The sequence below is a fragment of the Strix aluco genome, chromosome 6 (assembly GCF_031877795.1).
Source record: "Strix aluco isolate bStrAlu1 chromosome 6, bStrAlu1.hap1, whole genome shotgun sequence".
In the NCBI taxonomy this organism is placed as follows: domain Eukaryota; kingdom Metazoa; phylum Chordata; class Aves; order Strigiformes; family Strigidae; genus Strix; species Strix aluco.
The window spans coordinates 472,022-492,635 of NC_133936.1; the positions used below are offsets into that span (position 1 = coordinate 472,022).

The following is a 20,614-nucleotide window of genomic DNA, read 5'->3' on the forward strand; positions in this document are numbered from 1 at the left end:
AGTCACCTATTTTTGCTGTCCATCTATCTTCCTTTTGACTAATTCTAACGTTACCTTAACCTCATTGACTCCACGTGCCCTGTTTAGATGCTAGATAATTACTGCTGCTGCCTGATACCTGTAATATCGTTTCACATGTTTCTCTACTTTCCAACATCATTCTGTGAACTCTTATTTAATGATTAAATACACTTTAATGCAGTAATACGTACTTTCATGTCTCTCTCACATAGCCACCATCATAACACTCTAGTCCATGTGTACTTCCTTCAGATTTGTTTGTAAAATACACATGTTCGTTTTAGTTAGCTCCCCAAAAAGCTAACTTTCCTCATCCATTGCAGTTTAAAATCTGGTCTTGCAGCGTCAACATTTTGGACTTCCTGTGATTTTTTTACACCTTTCTTCTTTTTCTGCATTCTTGTGTCTTGCTTTTTTGTACTTTCCTGTTCTGGTCTCCAAGTGTGTTCTTTCCAATAATTTCAATATAGTATAGTTGTCACAGTATTTCAGCAGATTTTGGTCCATTTTTCATAAGCAAATCCCAGAAGCAGTTTGATGAGCCTACTCTTTTCAGTCCTCAAAACCTTACATTTCTGAGCAGCACATACTGTGAAATTAACAAGTAATGTAGTTAAATTAATGTGTCACTGAAACATATTGATGAAATCTAATGTGTATTGTTCTTTCTGTGTTAGCTTGCAACAGAGCTTTTGGTTTAAATTTTTTTTTTTTTGGAAGCAATACATTCTGTGCAGGTTTGCTAGACCTGAATTCCAGGCCAATTTTCTAGGCTTAAATTTGATATATTGCTTTGACAGGTAGTGATGCGAACTGTTTTGCCAGTGTGTGTGCTCAGAAAAATACTTCAGTGGAACCTTGTGACCAGCTTTTCATTTTCATCCTCTTGTGAAGCATTTCTTTCTCTTTAGTCTTCTGCAGAGACAGTTAGTTGTGTTCAAGGATTGCAGATCACTTTACTCCAAAGTCTTACTGCTTTTTGTTTTAAAGATTATGTGTTATAATATGACGATATAACCAATTAAAGCTGAACCGTTAATAGAGCATTCATCTTCCTGGTAGAAACCAAGAAAAAAAGCAGTGGAAAGCTCTAGTAACAGCGACAGTGATTCAGGCTCTTCTTCAGACACCTCAAGTGAAGGCATAAGTAGTAGTGACTCTGATGATCTAGAGGAGGATGAAGAGGAGGAGGAGGACCAGAGTGCTGAAGAGAGTGAAGATGATGAATCTGATTCTGAAAATGAAGCACATCATAAAAACAAGAACAAGGTATGACACCTCACTCTGCTGCTCACAGTCTTGTCACTGAAAGCTGCTTGTGAAGAATTGACCTGTTCGCGTTTGTACCAGTGAGCAGTTACTTAACTGCACATTAATGAATGCTAAGAATGCTCTTTTTGAGTTTGCTTCAGGGTTTTCTGGGGATTTTTTGCTTCCTTTGTGTGCATGCGTGTGTTTTGTTCTTAATGATCTAGGAGTTTTAACGGTACACTGTTATTTTTGTTATGAAGTGGGAAATACAAAGAAATTTAAGTGCTGTGGGCCGATAGTGAATTGGAAATGCATCTTTCTATGGATGTTCCTTTGGCAGTTGCTTTTTTCCTAGTAGGGTGGTTACTTTTCCTGGTCAAGATTGGAATCTTGGGTATCCTCTTGGGTTTACAGTTAAAAATACATTTAAAAACAACCATGGTTTAGTACTCCTTCACTACTAAGCATTGTCTTCACATGCTGAAACTATCTGGGGGGAAAAAAACCCTAAGCAGTAACTATATTACAGGATTGATTTTAAAATGATTATTGTTCATCCTTTGCCAAGAATAGTGTAATTGTTTCATGGGGACTGATGATGCACTTTTTTTTTTTTTTTTAAAGGATCTTTAACTGATCTGTATCAATAGTCAAAAACACATATTTTACAGGTGCTAATGCATAGTGGCGTAACAGATATGAAAACTGATGGACAGAAACATGAAAAGTCCCAAGAAAAAAGAACACACCAGCAGATACCTCTTGTTGTGTCTGATTCCCAGACTCACTCATCATTCCAGTCCCAGCAGAAGCAGCCTCAGGTTTTGTCACAGCAGCTTCCGTTTATTTTCCAAAGCTCTCAGGCAAAGGAGGAATCTGTGAACAAACACACCAGTGTAATACAGTCTACGGGATTGGTTCCCAATGTGAAACCTTTGTCTTTGGTACATCAAGCCAAAAAGGAAACCTATTTAAAACTCGTAGTTCCTTCCCCTGATCTACTCAAAGCAGGGAATAAAAATACCTCGGAAGAATCTATCTCTTTGACCAGCGATGCAAGATCAAAACGGGTGAGTGAAAAATCTGGTTTTTTTGATTATTTGTAACCTGCATTGCCTGATTAACAAGATACAACATTGTGCTATCAAGCTCTTTTAAATATAATGTTTAAAAATTATATGTATATTTATTTTCATATCTTGGTTTTTTTGACGTGTTTTTAGAGTTGTTACGGATTTCTAAATGATGTAAATTAACGAAATTGTATAAACTGTGGTGGTGTTTTGTTTGTTTAAAGTTCCCTGAACTATTCCATAACTTTCACTTGGAGACAAGTCATCTACTTGGTGGTGTATGAGCATACCCTAATATATACATGATGTAATCATATACACAACTTACTGTCACATAATGCCAAGCTTGAGCTTCGTGCTCTTCACGTAGTATAACCTTACAGCTCTGCTGAAAGCAGTCGTGTACTGGTGAGAGTACAATGAAATGGGCATAACGAAAGCAAAGGCTTTTGTTATGCATCTCTTAAGGAAAGCATGCAGTTAAAATCAACATCAAAATAAGAAAAGTACTCATGGGTAAATTGTGGGGCCTGGAAATTTTTCCTGTGCTGCTCCTAGTTTCAGTCAGAACGCTGATATAGTACTTTCCATATCTGGTATGGGAGCATGGCTTTGCTTTGTTTCAAGTTGGATAGTTTTATGTCAAGGTAATTAAACTTACCTATTTTAATATTAAATAACGTAGCTGAAAGCCTTTTTAAAAAAAGTGTTTGATTTAATCTTGGGTTTTATTTGCTCTATAAAGACAGAAGGATATTCATGCACTGATAGCTGTTAAAACTCAGTATGGCCATAGCAGTAAATTTGATCTTCCTTTTTACTGGTCAGGACTCTACGTTCACATGAGTCTGTCAGAACAGTTCTGTAGCTTACAAAAATTCTTTGTAGATTCTCAGTTTATTTTGTTAGTAGTGATTATAGTGACTAGGGATGAATTTGCATAATTTCAGTTAGATTTGAATGGGGATTAGAAGAGAATAAAAATCTAGCATTTTAGAAATGTTGAGGCTTCCGATGGGGAGGGAGAGAGAGAGAGATCTAAAAATCAATATATTAAAAAGTACATTTACCAAGGCAGGTTTCATTATTAAAAACAAAATTTGTTTTAAACTTAAGTAGTGTTGGTAAAGAGTAAACTGAACTCTGATTCACAGCTAACTCAGTCCTCAGTGAGGACTGAAAAATATTTCTATAATGTAGTTTTTATTCCTAGACCAGAAGAGAAACACTATTTCTCCTTTCACCTCCCAGTTACTTCGTAAAGTTCAAATAAGCTAGTCATTTACCTGGAATGGTTAAATAAATCACAATTATGAAAACATACATCTTTACCATTGGAAGAGGATTCTGCTGTCAAAATTTAGATTATGAGTTGTTAGCTGATGATACATCACCCATTTAGTGGTTTGATTTCTTTAAAACTTTTACTGGAAACATGCACTGTGTGAATATTTATTTTCTAGGTTTTCATAATTTCATAGTCGGTTTTAAGTGTTAGTAACTTCAAGACTGTATTGTATTTGACTTAATATTTAAACATTGATTTAAAATGTACCATCTTTATCCATTCTGTTTATTCCATCAAAGATGATGCATTTTCTTTTCTTTTTCCTTGGAAGAATCTTGAGTCTAAAGACAGTGTAAGCTTTACATGCATTTCTGAGCCACTACTGACTTTTACCTGAATAACTTTCAGGTACTACTTTTTCAGAGTTTAAAAACTGGCATATCATAGTACTTCTGAGTAATTTCTTTTTTCCCATGTTTTTTTTGATAAAAATTTTCTATGCCAAGAGCCTTCTTTTGGTTTTCTGCTAGTACTATAGCCATTAGTGTGTTGTATTTACCTTGTGCTTTAAAATGAACAAATTACTGCAGCTAGTTTTACATTCACTAATGAGCTTTTTATATGCTGAAATGAGTGAAAAGGGGTTTTTCTTATGCCAGTACATAAGAGTAGTCTCTTTTTAAATTTTTTTTTTCAAGATGCTTAATATCTTTATGAAAATCACTGTCTAGAGTGATGTAGCAAGTGAAAAAGCTTCCCTACATAATTTAGATCAGCTTCATCTTGAGTTCAATTTGTCTTTTCCTACTTGATTTATGGTAAAAATCATGAAAGAGACCTACATGACCTGTAGTTACTCATCTCTTCTGTTGTAGCTAGCACCTACTTTGGACTTACTAAAAGTAACTTAGCAGATGTTTAAGATTTCATAGAGTTCACCTGCCTGAAAACTTTAAGAAAAATAAAAATCCACATTTTATTCCTCTGTCTTATTTCTTTAGGAACAATATAAACAGACATTCCCAACAGCACAGCTAAAGAAACAGGAATCATCTAAGAACCTGAAGAAGGTTATTGCAGCTTTGTCAAGCCCCAAACCAACATCTAGTTCACCAGCTCATCAAAAACTCACATCCCTGGAAAACAACCATTCTAATCCATTCCTGACAAATGCACTTTTAGGTAATCACCAACCCAATGGAGTTATTCAGAGCGTCATCCAGGAGGCTCCTCTTGCACTTACTACGAAACTGAAATCCCAGAGCAAGATCAATGAAAGCGTAGCCATTTCTAGTAGTGCCCCCTTTTCTTTGCCAGTAAACTTGAGTGCATGTGGGAAAAAAACAACTGGTAACCGGACACCTGTTATGCCCTCTACCTCTCCTGTGTTACCTGGTTCAGGAAAGGATAAACCAGTCAGCAATAATGCAGTAAATGCAGTAAAAACACAACACCGCCTTCATTCTGCAAAACTGGTGGTGGAGCAGTTCAGAGGGGTAGACTCAGATGCCCCCAGCAGTAAGGACTCTGACGACTCAAATGATGATGACGACGACGACGAAGATGAAGATGAGGACGATGAAGATGATGATTCTGATGATAGCCAATCAGGTGGTTTAACATTTTTAATAGGAAAAGCAGAAACTTTATTTTTTGAGTGTTGAAAATATGCATTTTCCACCATATTTTAAAATAGCAGTAGGAAATTCTGGGGCAGCATGGCCCACACAGTGTCCTACAGATATCCTGGAAAGTAGCATGTGTCTCCTAGTTCCCCATTGTGTCATATCCAAAATAATGTTTTTGGTATTCTGATACTTGGTCATATGGCAAGTGCAGTTTCAGCTGTCCTGGTAAGATGGCTCCGCAGCCTGTGGGAAAAGCTGTCGGAGACCTGCCTTCCAGATCAGCCACCAGCCTGCAGCTCATGTACTGCTTAGGTGGCAAGGTGCCCAAGGAGGGGTATGGAGAGAACGGGCTGGTTAATGATTAATTATTCTGGCAGGCAGAACCCATCTGCAAAACAGGCTTCCCCAGCCAGAGAGGAACTAAACAAAGGCCTTCAGATTGTCAAGAGTGGCCAGAGAAGCATGTTTCTGGGCTTCATTCAGGAGCACAGTAGTCAATGATCAAGATTAGAGCAAAGTACCAGGACAGTTGTAAGGGCTGCTCTTTTCATAGATAGTGCTCAGATTACTGTTTGAAAGGCTCTAGTGCAATTCAGAAAGGCAAGGCATGTTTAAAGAGTTGATTGTACTCCCGGTCACTCCTTTCTCCCGTGTATGCTGATATCCCTTCGGTCCAGCTCCACCTTCATCATTCTCTTTCCCCCTCTCATCCACACACCCTGTACTTAATCCTCTTTTTTTTTTTTTTTTTTTTTTCCTCACAGCTGTAGCCTATATTCAGTTCCTTATCCTGTCTACCCTTTACTCTAACTCTTTCTTTGCCCAGACTGCCACACTTCCAATTCTGGCACCTTTCAGCCTGTACCCAGCTCCATTGTTTGCTTCGTCTTCATGCTAGATTTCACAACCCGTGAGGTGCCCTTCCTGGGGTAGAGTTCAACCACTGCCTGGCTCACGGGGGATGTCTTAGCTGTAGCTCATTCTAGGATAAACAGTCTCTTAAAATACTGCAGCTTCTGTCTCTCATCTCTTCATGGAAAAACAAAGAATTTAATCTGAAACAACAGTGCATTATCATGCAGAATTACTTCATGCTGTCATATTTGTAGTCATTTTAAAGTTTAGGTAGTTAATTATAGCCTTCTATTTATACTCAAGAGATGTTACTAAAAAATTTGAAGTCAGAAAAGCTTATTTAGTAAGACAAAAGACTTTGCAAGTGTTAGAACGTAAATGTATTTGCTGTTAGTTATCAAGTCATAATGTGCCTATTGCCACACTTTTTTTAAACAGAGTCTGACAGTAATTCTGAGTCAGATACAGAAGGGTCTGAGGATGAAGATGATGAGGATGATAAAGATCAAGATGAATCGGATACAGACACTGAGGGAGAAAAAACTCCACTGAAACTGAATAAAACGTCATCCTCTGTGAAGAGCTCTTCCATTGGTCTTGCAGCTCATTCCACCCCGCTTAATCTCCAAGTAGCAAAGACCCCAAGCTCTGCGCCAGCTGCCTTATGTCCCGAGTCCCAGCCTGCGGTTTTTCTTGGGACAGCACCATCTACTCTTACACCAAGTACACACTGTGGTATCTGAATGTCTTTTGTTATAGTACAGTGTAGCATCTAAGTGGCATGTGTTGTAAAAGTAGTTATGAAAGTAGCTTAGACGCTGGTATCAAGTGATATCTTGACGAAAGAAAGAAATTTTTTGCAGTAAGAACAATCATTCACGGGAACAACCTCCCCAGGGACGTGGTAGAGTTCCTGTCACTTGAGGTTTTCAAGGTGTGTTTGGACAGGGTGCCAGATAATCTCATCTCGGCTCCCTTTCCCACGAAAGGTTGGACCAGACAATCTTCTGAGGTTGCTTCCAACCTGGGCTGTGCCGTGGTTCTGTGATCTTCTTGTGGGTGTTCGCAGAAGACATTAAAATCAGTCAGCAGAACTGCAAGTTCTCAAGACCTGAACATTACACTTAGTCCAGGACATTTTAGCTCATATAATTACTGTAAGAAGGTAGGATGAAATAGTCAGAGTTGATATTTATTACATTAAAACTCTTCATTATTTAGTCTTTGTTATTTACCATTTTATTCTAAGCTAGTAATTCTTACTTATTTCTAATTTCTATGCATTATACTTTGCATTCTGAATCTTCTATTTCTGCCCATTTCTCAACAAATTTAGTAACTGTTTAGTTAAAATATAACTTTATTAATTATTCTTTCAAAATTCTTAGTAGAATTTAGGGATTACGTGCAAGGAATTATTTTTTAAAAGTTCATGGAAAGTACATGTAGTATTTGCCTGATGTTATATAGTGTTTATTACAGTCCTTCATTTGGTGACTAATTGTAAGATTTAGTAACTACTACTGCTACAGAAAAGAATGCATTTTTGAAAGTCACACTACTCAATTTGCATGGTAGCAATTAAATGAAAGTGCATATTTACTACTTTGATATTTAATTAACATGCAAGTAAGTAGATTTTAAATGGGGACATCCGCTGATAAATTGGTTTTTATATTTGTATTCAGTGGAATAGAATTTCATTCCATGTCATCAAGCACAGTAACTTTGAAGCAGTGTAATGTGATCTACTTCATATTTTTCCCAGAAACAAACCTATTAATCGCACAGTTTATAAAAGATTTCCCATACATTAGGAGTAATCCAAATTGTTAAAATGCAAAGTTAATTTTTTTGCTCAGGAATCTGTGTTGGTTTATGATGCCTTGAAAAGGCTGATAGTGGATTTTTGTCTGTTTATGGAGGTGGGAGGTAGAATAAATTAATTTTGTGTCCTTGTTTTTAGGTGTAGTACTTTTTTCCTAGTAAGAGTCACCATAATACAATTAAAATATTTTTGTGTCCATTTTACCTAAAGCTGGTCAGTCTCTGAAAAGGTCTTGTGTCTCTTCTCTAGATCTCTTTTTTACTAGACAACTCATTTTTTCAATTCACTTGTATTTGGACAAGCATTCTCCCTTCCTCCACTGTGACTATTAGAAGTAACGTGATAGTCAGTCGTGTTAGTTTAAGACAGCGGAGGTGTGCCCAGGGGTTTGGTGTCAGGCAGGAGCAGTTCCCCAGTGCTTTCTGTAGAGGCCTGGCAGCCGCTACTGGTCATGCAGGCAGGTCAGCAGGAGCCCTGTGCCGCTGCACCCTATGACCCTCCGCCTGGGCCCAGGAGGTTGGAGCACATTGCGAGGGTTCAGTCTGATAAAGATGCTCTCTCATGTCTGTTTCCACAGGGAGGGATATGTCATGTTCCTTATGCGAGGTCCAAACGACTTTTTTGAGAAGTGCGTCTTCCGAAAGTTTGTCTGTGAACACAGTCCATGTCCTACAGTGCTCTCAAAGAGGCCTGAGAAAAGTATCAGCCTTTGGCACTCCGTAAAACCCCACGTTTGGCAATTGTCTTTATCATATTATTGATCCAGTCTCCTGACTAGCACCAAACACAACATCTATTTGAACTTTGAAAAGCTGGAATAATGCTGAAGATTTTCTGCATTTGGCAGTTGACTGCAATCTATACACAGTGCTCTTTGAAGGCAGAGCGTATTAGAATTATGGATTTTTAAAGTAGAGTGTTTAAATTTTCATCTCTGTGCTGAAAAAATTTAAATATGGTCTAGGATAGAAAAACAGGTGTGCAAGGCATTATTTTAGCAATATCTGAGAGCACCAAACAAGGCAAGCAGCTCAGTATGGCATAATTTGGTTTTCTTCTGTTTACAAATTTTAGAAGAAGAGGTTAAAGGAAACAGAGGAAAATGTATTTCAAAAGGGAGAATAGTTAGGTTAATTTTCTTGGTACTTGAGGTATGTAATGGATAAAATAAATAAAAATGATATAAAGATAAAAAGTATATTTTAGGAACATGTATTCATTTTTTAAGTTTTCTGAGGTGTTAATCAGAAATTGTGTTTTAGGTATTTCAAAAAGACGAAGAGTAACAGATGAACGGGAGCTGCGTGTTCCTCTCGAATACGGGTAGGTTATGTATATACTTGATACTCTTGAAAGGGAGATAGTACCTTCAAAAGTCAGTTGGTAAAGAAATGACAGTTGAACATTTTTGAGGCTGAATAATAAGGAAAGGGCTTCAGCGACTTAGATTTCCAACTTCCAGGGACTGTGGATCACTTTAAAAGTAGTGTGTTAATTTTTGTGCATCAGATTTGCTCTTTTGCAAATGATCTATCTCATAGCAGTTTTGCCACCGGAAATGAATCCTGATGGCTAGATCTGAGCCAGTATAGACTCCAAATAACTCCCTGAAATATAATCCTAAACCGTTTAAAATCTGGTAATATGTAAGTAGCTTGATATAAATAAATCCATATATAGTCAGAGTTTGGACAGTCTACATAATAACAATTTCTGGTTTTGCCTATTTGTTTTATGATACTCTTGTCAAGTTTTAGATACGTCCTTTTTTCCTTTTAGGTAAAAATTTAAATCGACATTAATTACTTGTTTTTTTAAAAAGTGTATTGTTGCATGCAACTATTTCATATTACTCTAGCTGGCAAAGAGAAACCCGAATAAGAAACTTCGGTGGTCGTCTTCAAGGAGAAGTAGCGTATTTTGCACCTTGTGGAAAGAAGCTGAGACAGTATCCTGAAGTAGTAAAGGTACGTTCCTTTTTTTAAATTCTGTGTTCTAATGCTACGAAGCATGCTTGCTATTAAAAAATGCCATTTCTTCCCTCCAATAAAGATACTTATTTCAAAATATCCTGTGATGTGAGGCGTAATGTATCTCAGTCTGTTGCTGATTTGATCTCCTATAAATGCATATCCCTCTGATAGAATATGCAAAACATTACACTCACAAAGTTAGCTATACATCAAAGCTGGGTTGTAATTATTTACAAGCTGAAGTGGAAAAATATGTGATTTTTTCAGTATCTCAGCAGAAATGGAATAATGGATATCTCAAGGGACAATTTCAGCTTCAGTGCAAAAATAGGAGTGGGTGACTTCTATGAAGCCAGAGATGGACCGCAGGTATCCACTTTTTAAAAAGTAAAGTCTTTGATCCAAGGAACATTAACTTAAGTTTAGGTGAAGTAACTTTTGCTACAGTCTGAAGCATTGCTTGTTTCTAGCTAATTCTTTCTAAAAATTGTGCGTATTTCTTAATAGTAGTTATATTGAGATGCTGAGAGCTTGATCATGGGCAGCATTGAAAACTGCTCCCCTCACTGATTTTATTAGGAGGTTACAGGAGTTCAGCATGCCTCACGATCAGCTCTGAGCCTGGATTTGTCTAGTACAAAAGAACTGAGCTACACCTTTTATCTTTGTCACTGTTCACATATTTCTGACTAAACTCTATTTCTGCCTTTACTGTATAAACCTAATATTGATAGCAATTTTTGTGTATGTGTTAAATCACACGCTTTTCATGTATTCATGTGCATAATATATATAAACTATGTGTTTAAATGCAAGTGTTTCTTGTATCAAGAATGCTATCTGAGCTTCCTGAGGCGTGAGATTTTTATGGCAGGGAATCCTGAGTTATACCAATTATACTTTACAGTGGTAGAACTCTTAGACTCTGTGTAGATAAACCACACAAGGATAAGAAAAATTAGAATTTTAAGGAAACGAATACTATGTTTGTGTCATACTGTGTTACTGTACTTTGGTCATGTTGCCATTTCTTCAGGATGTGCATAAAGTGTTTGGGCTTTTGTCAGTGAATATATTTGCTTCTTTAAAAGATAAGTATCCTGAATATGTTACTATGGGAATGTGGACAGACATCACACTCTCAGCAATCTTGAATTCGGGCTCTAGTTAAGCCTTATGTCCTTCTGATACCCTCTAGAAATACATAATGTTTACACAGTGTAAATTTGAAAGCAATAAAGACTGAGTTCATAGTAAGCAGCTACTTCTAGGTGGTGTTTCCTTATTCCTGGGTTACAGGGTAAAACGTTGCTAAACCCTCTTCATGTTTGGCCTTCGTAAAACAACAATTACAAGTTCATGTAGTTGTGAACTTCATTATGTACCTGAATGGCTTGATTGAAGTAATTCCTTATACTGTGAAGATAATGTAATGTCAGGGTATCTGCTCTCTTCTTACCCTGTCTACCTTTTTAGTGTCTGTTGCCCATATTGCTTCATTAGTCTTTTCCCCTTCTTTAGTTATCTCTTTCTACTCCCTTTAATTCATGAGATGATTTGCAGATTTTACCCTTCAGAGTGAAGGTATCGGGAAGGGCAGGTTTCTGTAGGCAAGGCTGGCCATATGGATATTAAGTCGCTGTACATCTCACTGTAGTTTCTACTTGTGTAGTCTGTGGTAGGTTCATTGCGACTTGGTTAGACAAAGGAAGAGTTTTCTTATAAAACAAAATAGGGACCAAGGGCAGCTGTTTCAGATGTGCTAAAATGTATTTGCATTTTATGTGTGAGATTTTGAATGAGAAGATTATAATGTAAACAGTTGAGCTACACTCAGGCTGATAATATGCACTTAGTAAAAAAGTATGTGATGCTGATACTTTGTGAAGAGAATTTGCACCCTTTTTACTGAAATTTTTTGAGTGTCCAGCATCAAAACAATACGTGATCATTGTATATTCATGGATGTCTGGAGGTAATTCCAGGAATTTTATTTCTGCTTTTGCTGTAATTTCAATTATTCTGTGTAGCCTTTCATGGTTACTCTTCCCCTTCCTTCGTTATATATTTGTCATCTTTTGAGACATGCAGCATGTATCCAGAGTGATTGGTAAGTTTCACAAAGCTCAAAGATGGAACAAGATACAAAGGAAGTTATCTAAGGACTAAATCAGTTATATTGAAGATTTGCCTATAGCAAGCCAAAAATACATGGATTACCTGGTTCTGATAGTGCCTGTGTTTCTCTCTCGTGGTACACAAGCAACCAGAAATTATGGGTTATTCAAAGCAGTGGTTAATTGCTTTGACAGGGAAGCTTATCTGACAGAAGTGGGCCATGAAATAGTAGGGTTAGAGGAGTGTTTGAAGTTTGCCAAACATGGAAGTTCAGTGGCAGAACCTGTAGGCTTTAAACTGCTGTGGTTTAGAAAGATTGGTGTGAATGTGATTTGCAGTGATGGAGTGATGGTTAATATAAATGCAAGATGGTTAATATAAAACAGCAAGAGTATCCATCACAGGATCTCAGAATGGCCGAGGTTGGAAGGGACCCCTGGAGGCCCCTGCTCAGGAAGGGCCACCTGGAGCGAGTTACCCAGGACCATGTCCAGACAGCTGCTGAAAATCTCCATGGTGGGAGACTCCACACCCTCTCTGGGCCACCCGTCCCAGTGCTCGGTCACCCTCATGGTGGCAAAGTGTTTCCTGATGTTCAGGGGGAACCTCCTGTGTTTCCGTCTGTGCCCGTGGCCTCTAGCCCTGACACTGGGCACCTCCGAAAAGGGCCTGGCTCCGTCCTCTTCTCACCCTCCCTCCAGGTATTGAGACACCTTGGCCTTCTCCTCTCTGGGCCGAGCAGTCCCAGCTCTCTCAGCCCTTCCCTTCGCAGGGTCATTATGTAGTTGGAGAAAAGTTGACTCTTCATGCAGCTCCATTCAGATCCATTTTAGTTGAAGGTGAAATATCAGTAGGGGTAAAATACAGACTTTTTAACCTGGATATAGCTCTCTGGGAGTAATCGTTAAGTCATGATAAACACGGCATGCACTTTTTTCCCCAATACGATTTTGCATAAAGCTGTAAAAATAATGTATTTTTTTAATTCTTCCAATGAATCTGAGTGCTTGCCTAGGAAGTCAGCTGAATTCAGGAACAGGAAAGAAGGAGGGTGCTTAAAGTACTTTTCCCCATCTTCTTAGTGTGATGTAACTCCTGTGTACATTAAGACTTTCTCAGAGCATCTGATTATGGTGCTGCCTCAGAACAAATACAGTGCATCTTTATAAGGCATGAAGTCTGCCTCTTTTAAGCCAATTCTTAAGCTTACTGTTGTTTACTTAAGAGACTTATTCTGTGAATAAGTATTTAGAAGTCTAAAATGTTTATTACAGATGCAGTAGAAATATCATACGGTACAGCCAACTATAAAATCATCTGTCATACGCGTTTGTCATATAGTAGTAATTACTAGCTTCCTTTTCTAGAAACTGGAATTTAAAATGTTTGTGCTATTCTGAAATTCTGCAATTCAATTTAGAAAGCTTTGCTGTTAACTTTTTCTCACAAATCTAAACTGCAATTAATGAGGATGTCTGCTTCCTGCAGAATGCCTATGGTTTTGTTCATTAGTTTGGTTAACAGGCTTTGATCTTGATTCTGCTTCCACGCATAGCAATCTGGGGCCTCTTTGGCAAATGTCCTGGTTGCAGTACAGTATTGCAATAGACGGTAGATGCCTGAAGTGAGAAGTTGAATTAAGTTCTTATTTTGATTAGTTTCAACAATAAAACACAACATTTCACAGTGTTATTCCCTTTTTTTTCTCTAATGGTTGTGTAGTGGAGCTTAGATTTCATGGAAGCCCCTGATTCTGCTATGCTGGGTCACAACCCCCATATTTTTTCTTTGGAATATTGAAAATCCACAGAGTATCAGGTTGTACATGCTTTCAATAGAAATGTACTTTGGGTCAGATTTTAAAAGATACCTGAGCACAGAATATAGGTGGTCCGTTAACTCCTGCTTAACCCTTAATGGATCTGGTTTGGGCTACTTTTGTCTTGTCCTCTCTTAAACCTGTGGAAACTTGTTGCATCCACAATGTCCTTTGGCAGGACATTAAACAGTCTTCTCCCTATTCCTGGAAGAGCCAGCTCCTTTTGCTTATTGAACCTCTGACTAGCTTCATTTGATGGCCTCTAGTTTCTCTTTTGGGGAGGCATTAGGAAAATGTAATATACATCCGTGGTCTCTGTGGCGCTAATGATCTTGTAGGCCTCTTACCTTTCTTTTCCACGTATGTGTTACCATTAGTATCACTAACGACAGGAAATACAAACACAGAGCAAGAGCCATCTCCACTGCAGGATCTAAGGTACTTCTTGAACTATGGCTGCTTCTCATTTTCTTTGAATTCTGTTTTGCCTTTTTTTTACCCTTTTCCTCTGGCACTTGCAGTTTATGGGATAAGATTTCCCAGGTTGGTGTAGGTGATAAGTACAGTATTAAACCTAGCTTACATTGCTCAACAGACTGAACCTGTGATAAATTGTAAGTCAGGTACTAGGCAGTGAAATGAAAGAGTAGACCTAAGTAATACTCTTGAAGTTAGAAAATTTATTAACTTCTGTTTAAGTGGTAGAGCTAACTGTTTTGGATTGAAAAGAGCTTAGTGGTGCATTGTACACGCAGTGATATGGTCATGATTCTGAACAGCTTGTTTTTAGGAAAATGACTAATAACAAAGCCCTCTGGAGCGTCTGTAAACTAAGTGTGAGGTGAACTCTTGGGATGGTCTTAATGGGAGCGATTCAGACTTCCAAAAAAGGTATCTTTGCAGATACCAATAGCTTCCTTAAAATCTGAATGTTTCATTAACAAAATGCCATTTTTTTTGTTGAATCTTTTATTAAATATTTTTAATTATGAAGAATGTGGAGAAAGAATTCAAAGATAAATTGTCAGAATAAGCAAATAAAAAGTATCTTGTGGTACAGCAAATTTCAGTATTTGTATACATATAAAAGTGAAAACTTTGGTAATGCAAATGTATTCTTTCTGAACAGATATTTAATTAACGTGTTTTATAAGTTATCAACTTTCATTCTTGCTTTAGCAGACAATCCAAAATCCTTTACAAACCTATTTAAGGCAAGTTGGAGTAGTCCTGTAGTCCTGAAGGATACTTAGCTTATATTCTCCGCGCCCCCCCCCCCCCCTTGCGAAAAATGTTACAGTTTTGAAATACCCATGTTCAGTCAAACCAGACCAGATACTGTGCTCCTGTTGTGCTCAATGGATGCAATAAGCTCTACTTTTTATCAGTTAAAGTAAAGCTATTTTTATATGAGGACCAACTTGGGTATTTGTATTAACAAAGTATTTCAGTATTTGTTCTTGAGATTGCACAAAAAAAAGCAGCAATAGTGAAAGACAGGGTTGAATGTATTGCTGAATACTTTGTATAGTTAGAGAATGTACTTAACATAACTTTTAATTCAGATAGATGGATTCCTAAAAGTTATAAACTTTTATGTGCCAACCTGAAGCAATCAAATTAATTTTCTTGCAGTGGGTGAGGGGAGAAATAAATTGTACTAAACAAGATTTGAAGATTAAAATGAGTCTCTGTTTTTTCAACCCAGTTGTTGAGATCTACAACACCTCAGAAAGCAATATTTGAAAATACATTACTGTACTTGCTTATGTATGTCAGAATTTCTGTAAACACTAACAGTTGGAAAGCATGAGTTGTAGCTTTGACACATTTTTTCATTCATGTTGAGCAGAGGATTATGTAAAAGCAGAATAGTTATTTTTGAGTTTACGTAATAAGGAAGAATCTATTTCACCTTTTATAGAGTCTTGAACAATAAGTGATTTTGTCAGAAATAATTAAAAATAACCTGCTAGGTGGCATACCTGCTAGGTAATAGCTGTGTATGTCACTGAATAGTCTTCAAAATCTTGCATGAATTTTTTTCAAAATTTTTACAAAAGTTCATAGTGATAAGCTCTCAATATATAGCTTCTGTGTAACATCAAAACATTGTACTCTACCCCAGTATTACATCACAGCTCTCATATATTTTATATATATAACTTACTTGGGAAAAACACAAAACAAAACAACACTCTTGCTGTTCATGTTCTCAAGTGTATTGAATTTATTTTTCCTTTTTTTATTCTGTGTTTGTAATACCTGTCTGTGAAATGTGTCAATTAAAAGGGTATGCAGTGGTGTCTTCTGAAGGAGGAGGAAGTAATTCCCCGTATCAGAGCTATGGAAGGACGTAGAGGACGACCACCAAATCCAGACAGACAGCACTCTAGAGAGGAGTCAAGAATGAGACGACGCAAAGGGCGACCTCCAAATGTTGGTAGCACTGAATTTCTAGACAACACCGATGCAAAGCTTTTAAGAAAGCTGCAGGCTCAAGGTAAGTAGTATGTTACTGTTTTCATGAACAGAGGGTATTAGTTTATAGAGTATATATAATGGCTTTTCTAAAGAGGAGTGATGTGTTTCACTGGGATATTAGTATACAACATTTTATTTTGGAAATTGTCACATGCTTTGGTTGAAGCCTTCTTGTTTTTCAAGGTCAGTAAATATATAGGATTCAAAGGAAGAAGTGTGTGTATAAATGCGCATGTAAAAGCTTACTCTATAGTTACTTTAGGTTTTCTTAAGGTGCTTTGGACACATGGACAGAGAGAAGGCAGTTTTAGAGATACCTTTGTAGGTGGTACGTCTTGTAGTGTTGCACAGCTGTTTTCCCAGGAAACTCTCAACTGCTGAATCACAGAATGGTTTGGGTAGGAAGGGACCTTAAACATCATCCAGTTCCAACCCCCTGCCACTAGCCCAGGTTGCCCAAAGCCTCGTCCAACCTGGCCTTGAACCCTTCCAGGGAGGGGGCAGCCACAGCTTCTCTGGGCAACCTGTGCCAGGGCCTCACCACTCTCACAGGGAAGAATTTCTTCCTTAGGTCTAATCCAAATCTCCCCTCTTTCAGTTTAAACCCGTTCCCCTTCGTCCTATCCCTCCCCCCCGATCAAGAGTCCCTCCCCCCTTTCCTGTAGTCCCTTTCAGTCCTGGGAGGCCGCTCTAAGGTCTCCCCGGAGCCTTCTCTTCTCCAGCTGAACCCCCCCAACTCTCTCAGCCTGTCCTCACAGGGGGGTGCTCCAGCCCCCCGAGCATTTTCGTGGCCTCCTCTGGCCCCGCTGGAGCAGGTCCTTGTCCTTCTGACACTGGGGGCCCGAGAGCTGAATACAGTACAGCTGAAGCATGGTAGCGTTTGCTGAAAGGCTGTGTATTTATTGTTGAGACACAGTAACTGATTCCAGAAGTCTTCCTCAATGGGAAAAGATAAGCCCTAGTCACTAAGCCCTTTTGCTTCACTTGTATTTTTGCTTTCCCTACACTGGTCACTGTAAGGGGTGGGGGGATGTATTTGGGAGCACTCCCCTATGTCTATTTCCCACCATATACTATAACATTTAATAAAATGAACAAACCCATATGGTCTATATATACAAGAAGATTCAGAAGGTGCAATATTCGATGTTATGTTTGTTCATACTTACCTTGCTGCTTTTTTCCCCTCATGAGGACATAAGAAATGTCTCAGTGGCTCAGCCCAGGGGTTCCTCTAGTGCAGAGCTTTGTCTCCAGTAGTGGCTGTAAGAGGTGCTGCTTGGAGAAAGCATGTGAACCTGATCACTTCTCGGTCCATTTATTTCCTCATATATGCACCATGGCATCCTGAGGTGTTTTATGAGTGATGTAGATCACATTTTTTCTCGTTCCATTTATTTTCCATTTATGGAACTGTTGCCCATGAATTAGCCTGTTTGTTTTTTAACCTCCTGACAATGTTTGCTCTACCAGCCTCCTGTGGCAGCAAGTTCCAGAAGTCTGCTAACTACTGGACCATTTCCATTTTTAAAAAAAAATTTCTGTTGCTGTCAGTGGGTGTTCCCTAGTTCCATTATTGCGGGGTTTGGAGAATAACAGTTCTCGAATTTGTTATCCACCAGCTTCATGATTTTGCAGACCTTGATCCTCTCTGTCATTAGTTGTCTCCTCTCCAAACTGAAGAGCCCAAGTATTTTTAGTCTTTTCTCAGAAGGTAGTTATTCCATCCTTTTGATCCTCTTGTGTGTCCATTAATTTCAGTATTTCTTTTCTAGGTGTATTACCTTACATTTATCTATGATGAAACTCCTCTGGTACCTTTGCCCACTGTTTTGCAGGGCTCTTCCAGAGTTCCTTGCTGCCAGCATAGCCTTGGATTTTCTGGAATGCTTAATATTATCTTCACATTTTGGGATTTAACTTTGCAGTCCCCTTTATAGGTTTCATTGATGAAAACAAAGCTGGTTCTAATACTGATTTGTGACAAAACCCTCTACTAACTTTCTTCATCACAGAAGGTGACTGCTGATCTCTGCTCTTTGCCTGCTGTTGTTTAAAGAGCTTTCAGTCTGTGAAGCTTCCTTCAGTGACATAACAGCTTAGTTTTATCAATAATGTTTGACTTAGAACCTAGTCAAATACTTTCTGAAATTCTGAATACGATATGTCCATTAGATTCTCTTTATCTCCCTGTTACTGCCACTCTCATTGAAACACAAAATTGGGCAGAATTTCCCCTTGTAGAATCCATGCCAAGCATCTGAACTGATGGTGTTTCGTAATGTACTCAGTAAGTGTATACATAAGACATAATGCATACAATAAGACTCTACCACCTCAGCAGGAAAGGAAAATCAGACTAACTGGTCTGCAGTTACCAAGACTTCCGCTAGAGCCTCCTTTTTTGTTGGTAAGAGTCGCCAATCCTATGACACAGTGCCCGTTGCTAATAATATGGTAAACACGGAGACCAGTGTCTCTATGGTTTCATGCTAGTATTCCTTCAGATTTCTCAGCTTACTCTGTCCCATCCTGGTGATCTGTTAACATCTGACTTACCTTCTTGATCTAATACTTCTTTTATATTTACCGCAAACTCATCTAGCTCTTCTGATCTGTCTGCTGTAGATGATGCACTGAGTAGGGAAACCTACCCAACATCTTTAGCAGCAGAGACTGGCACAAGGGATTCAGTAACCATTTTTTCTAAGGCTCTTTTTTCTATCCTGTCTATCATTAGGTCCCACTGATTGCATTTCTGGCATCCTCTTGTGATGTATGTAAAGATCTTTTACTGTCTGCACAGGCATCCTTTGCAAGGTGCTCTTCAAAGTTCTTTTTTAGCCTAACTCACTCTGTTTGGCATGTCATAGGCTTCCGTGTTCTTATTTGAACAAGCTTTTCAATTTTAGATGCTCACTATTTTCCTATGATGGCCTCCTTTTCTGAAGAGCCACATATGGACTACATTTTTCCTTTTTTAAATGTGGCTCAGTGTTTCCCTGCACAAGTACACATTTTTTCAACTGCTTCTAGGTTGCTCACTTCAAGTACGCATGCTTGAAAACTGCTTTTGTACAGCTTCTTTTAGGGTTCCGCCAAATGGGCTACATAGATGTTTCGTTCGTTGTTTTTATGCTGTGTGACTTGATGCTGCACTTTGTACAGAAAGCTTGTCTTCTTCCTGTACGTCTTATTCTGATATTCCTGTAACATTGGTACCTGGCAACACCATGTATTATTAATTACGCTTCTGATGTGTCTGTGAGATGTCCATTGCATCTGGGTAATCATTTGATACCAAGAATTCTAGTTTCCCTAATTTCTTCTTGGATTTTTTGGCTTAATTTGGAAGCCCCTAAATTTTGCTCAGTGCAGCACATACTAGTTGAATGGAAATACAGGTGGACTGATCTGTAGTCCCCTTTTTTTTGCAGTATTAGGTGTTTGTTTCCCATCTGTCCTTTTGAAGTGCATGCTGAACATTAACTGCGTCCTCCTCATGGATTGTGTCAATTCGGACAAAGCGTTCTTCTGCATCTGTTGGCCTTTCTGTAGTTCATAGTTTAAGTTCTCTATAATGTAAATTCTAATTTCCAGCTACTGGTTCTGTTTCAATTAAGGCGTAACTTCCTCTTCTGTATGGCTTCTCCTTGGCCCTGAAGGTTTCCCTGTTGTTGTGTACCTATTTATTTGCCCTTGCTATCTACAGCATCATCTTATCTATACACGGATTTCCTGTGTGTCTGTCTATGTCTTCGTCATTGCACAAGAAGCTGACAGTATTTTGGAGAATGCTATCAAAGAGGTCCTGGACCTCAGTCCTTTGAATAGCAAGCTGAATTCAACCTCCAGAAAATCCTTCCTGCTGCACTGTTTAACAACTGCATTGTTAAAAAAAGGATTAGATAATTACATGAGGTGATTTATAAGGAAAACAGTAATTCCATGCTTTCTGAATGAAATGTTGATTTAGTACTCTGAGACAAATGTTTTCTGCTTGAAAAAGAAACAAGACATCAGTTTTCAGATGAAGCGGTGTCATTGGCCTGATGCTGTCAATAGGTAATTTTTTCCTTCAAAAATAGTATTTTTTTTAAGTGTAGGAAGTATCCATGTTCATTTGTGCTATTGATGTAGTTACTGATACATGAGATACCACTAAAGGTAGTTGATAGTGAAATGCTGTCAAGATAAGGGTGCAAAGCAAATCCATTGTTCTCTCTGTCTTTACCTCATGCAGATGTCTGGAATATAAGTTATATCTTTATTGTTG

General features: G+C 38.2%; 1 protein-coding gene across 18 annotated transcripts in view; it reads left to right on the plus strand.

Annotated features, from left to right (window-relative positions):
• BAZ2B (bromodomain adjacent to zinc finger domain 2B) overlaps positions 1-20,614 on the plus strand; it is a 157,029-nt gene that overhangs the window by 97,843 nt on the left and 38,572 nt on the right. For 11 of the 18 annotated variants that reach the window (XM_074828385.1, XM_074828375.1, XM_074828366.1 and 8 more), the window contains 8 exons: positions 1,084-1,290; positions 1,944-2,342; positions 4,635-5,244; positions 6,555-6,851; positions 9,207-9,267; positions 9,803-9,911; positions 10,185-10,286; positions 16,147-16,357. In XM_074828385.1, the coding sequence (XP_074684486.1) occupies positions 1,084-1,290; positions 1,944-2,342; positions 4,635-5,244; positions 6,555-6,851; positions 9,207-9,267; positions 9,803-9,911; positions 10,185-10,286; positions 16,147-16,357 (1,996 nt within the window). The remainder of the gene's footprint in view (positions 1-1,083; positions 1,291-1,943; positions 2,343-4,634; positions 5,245-6,554; positions 6,852-9,206; positions 9,268-9,802; positions 9,912-10,184; positions 10,287-16,146; positions 16,358-20,614) is intronic. The other 7 variants (XM_074828373.1, XM_074828383.1, XM_074828384.1 and 4 more) reach the window with 2 other exon arrangements.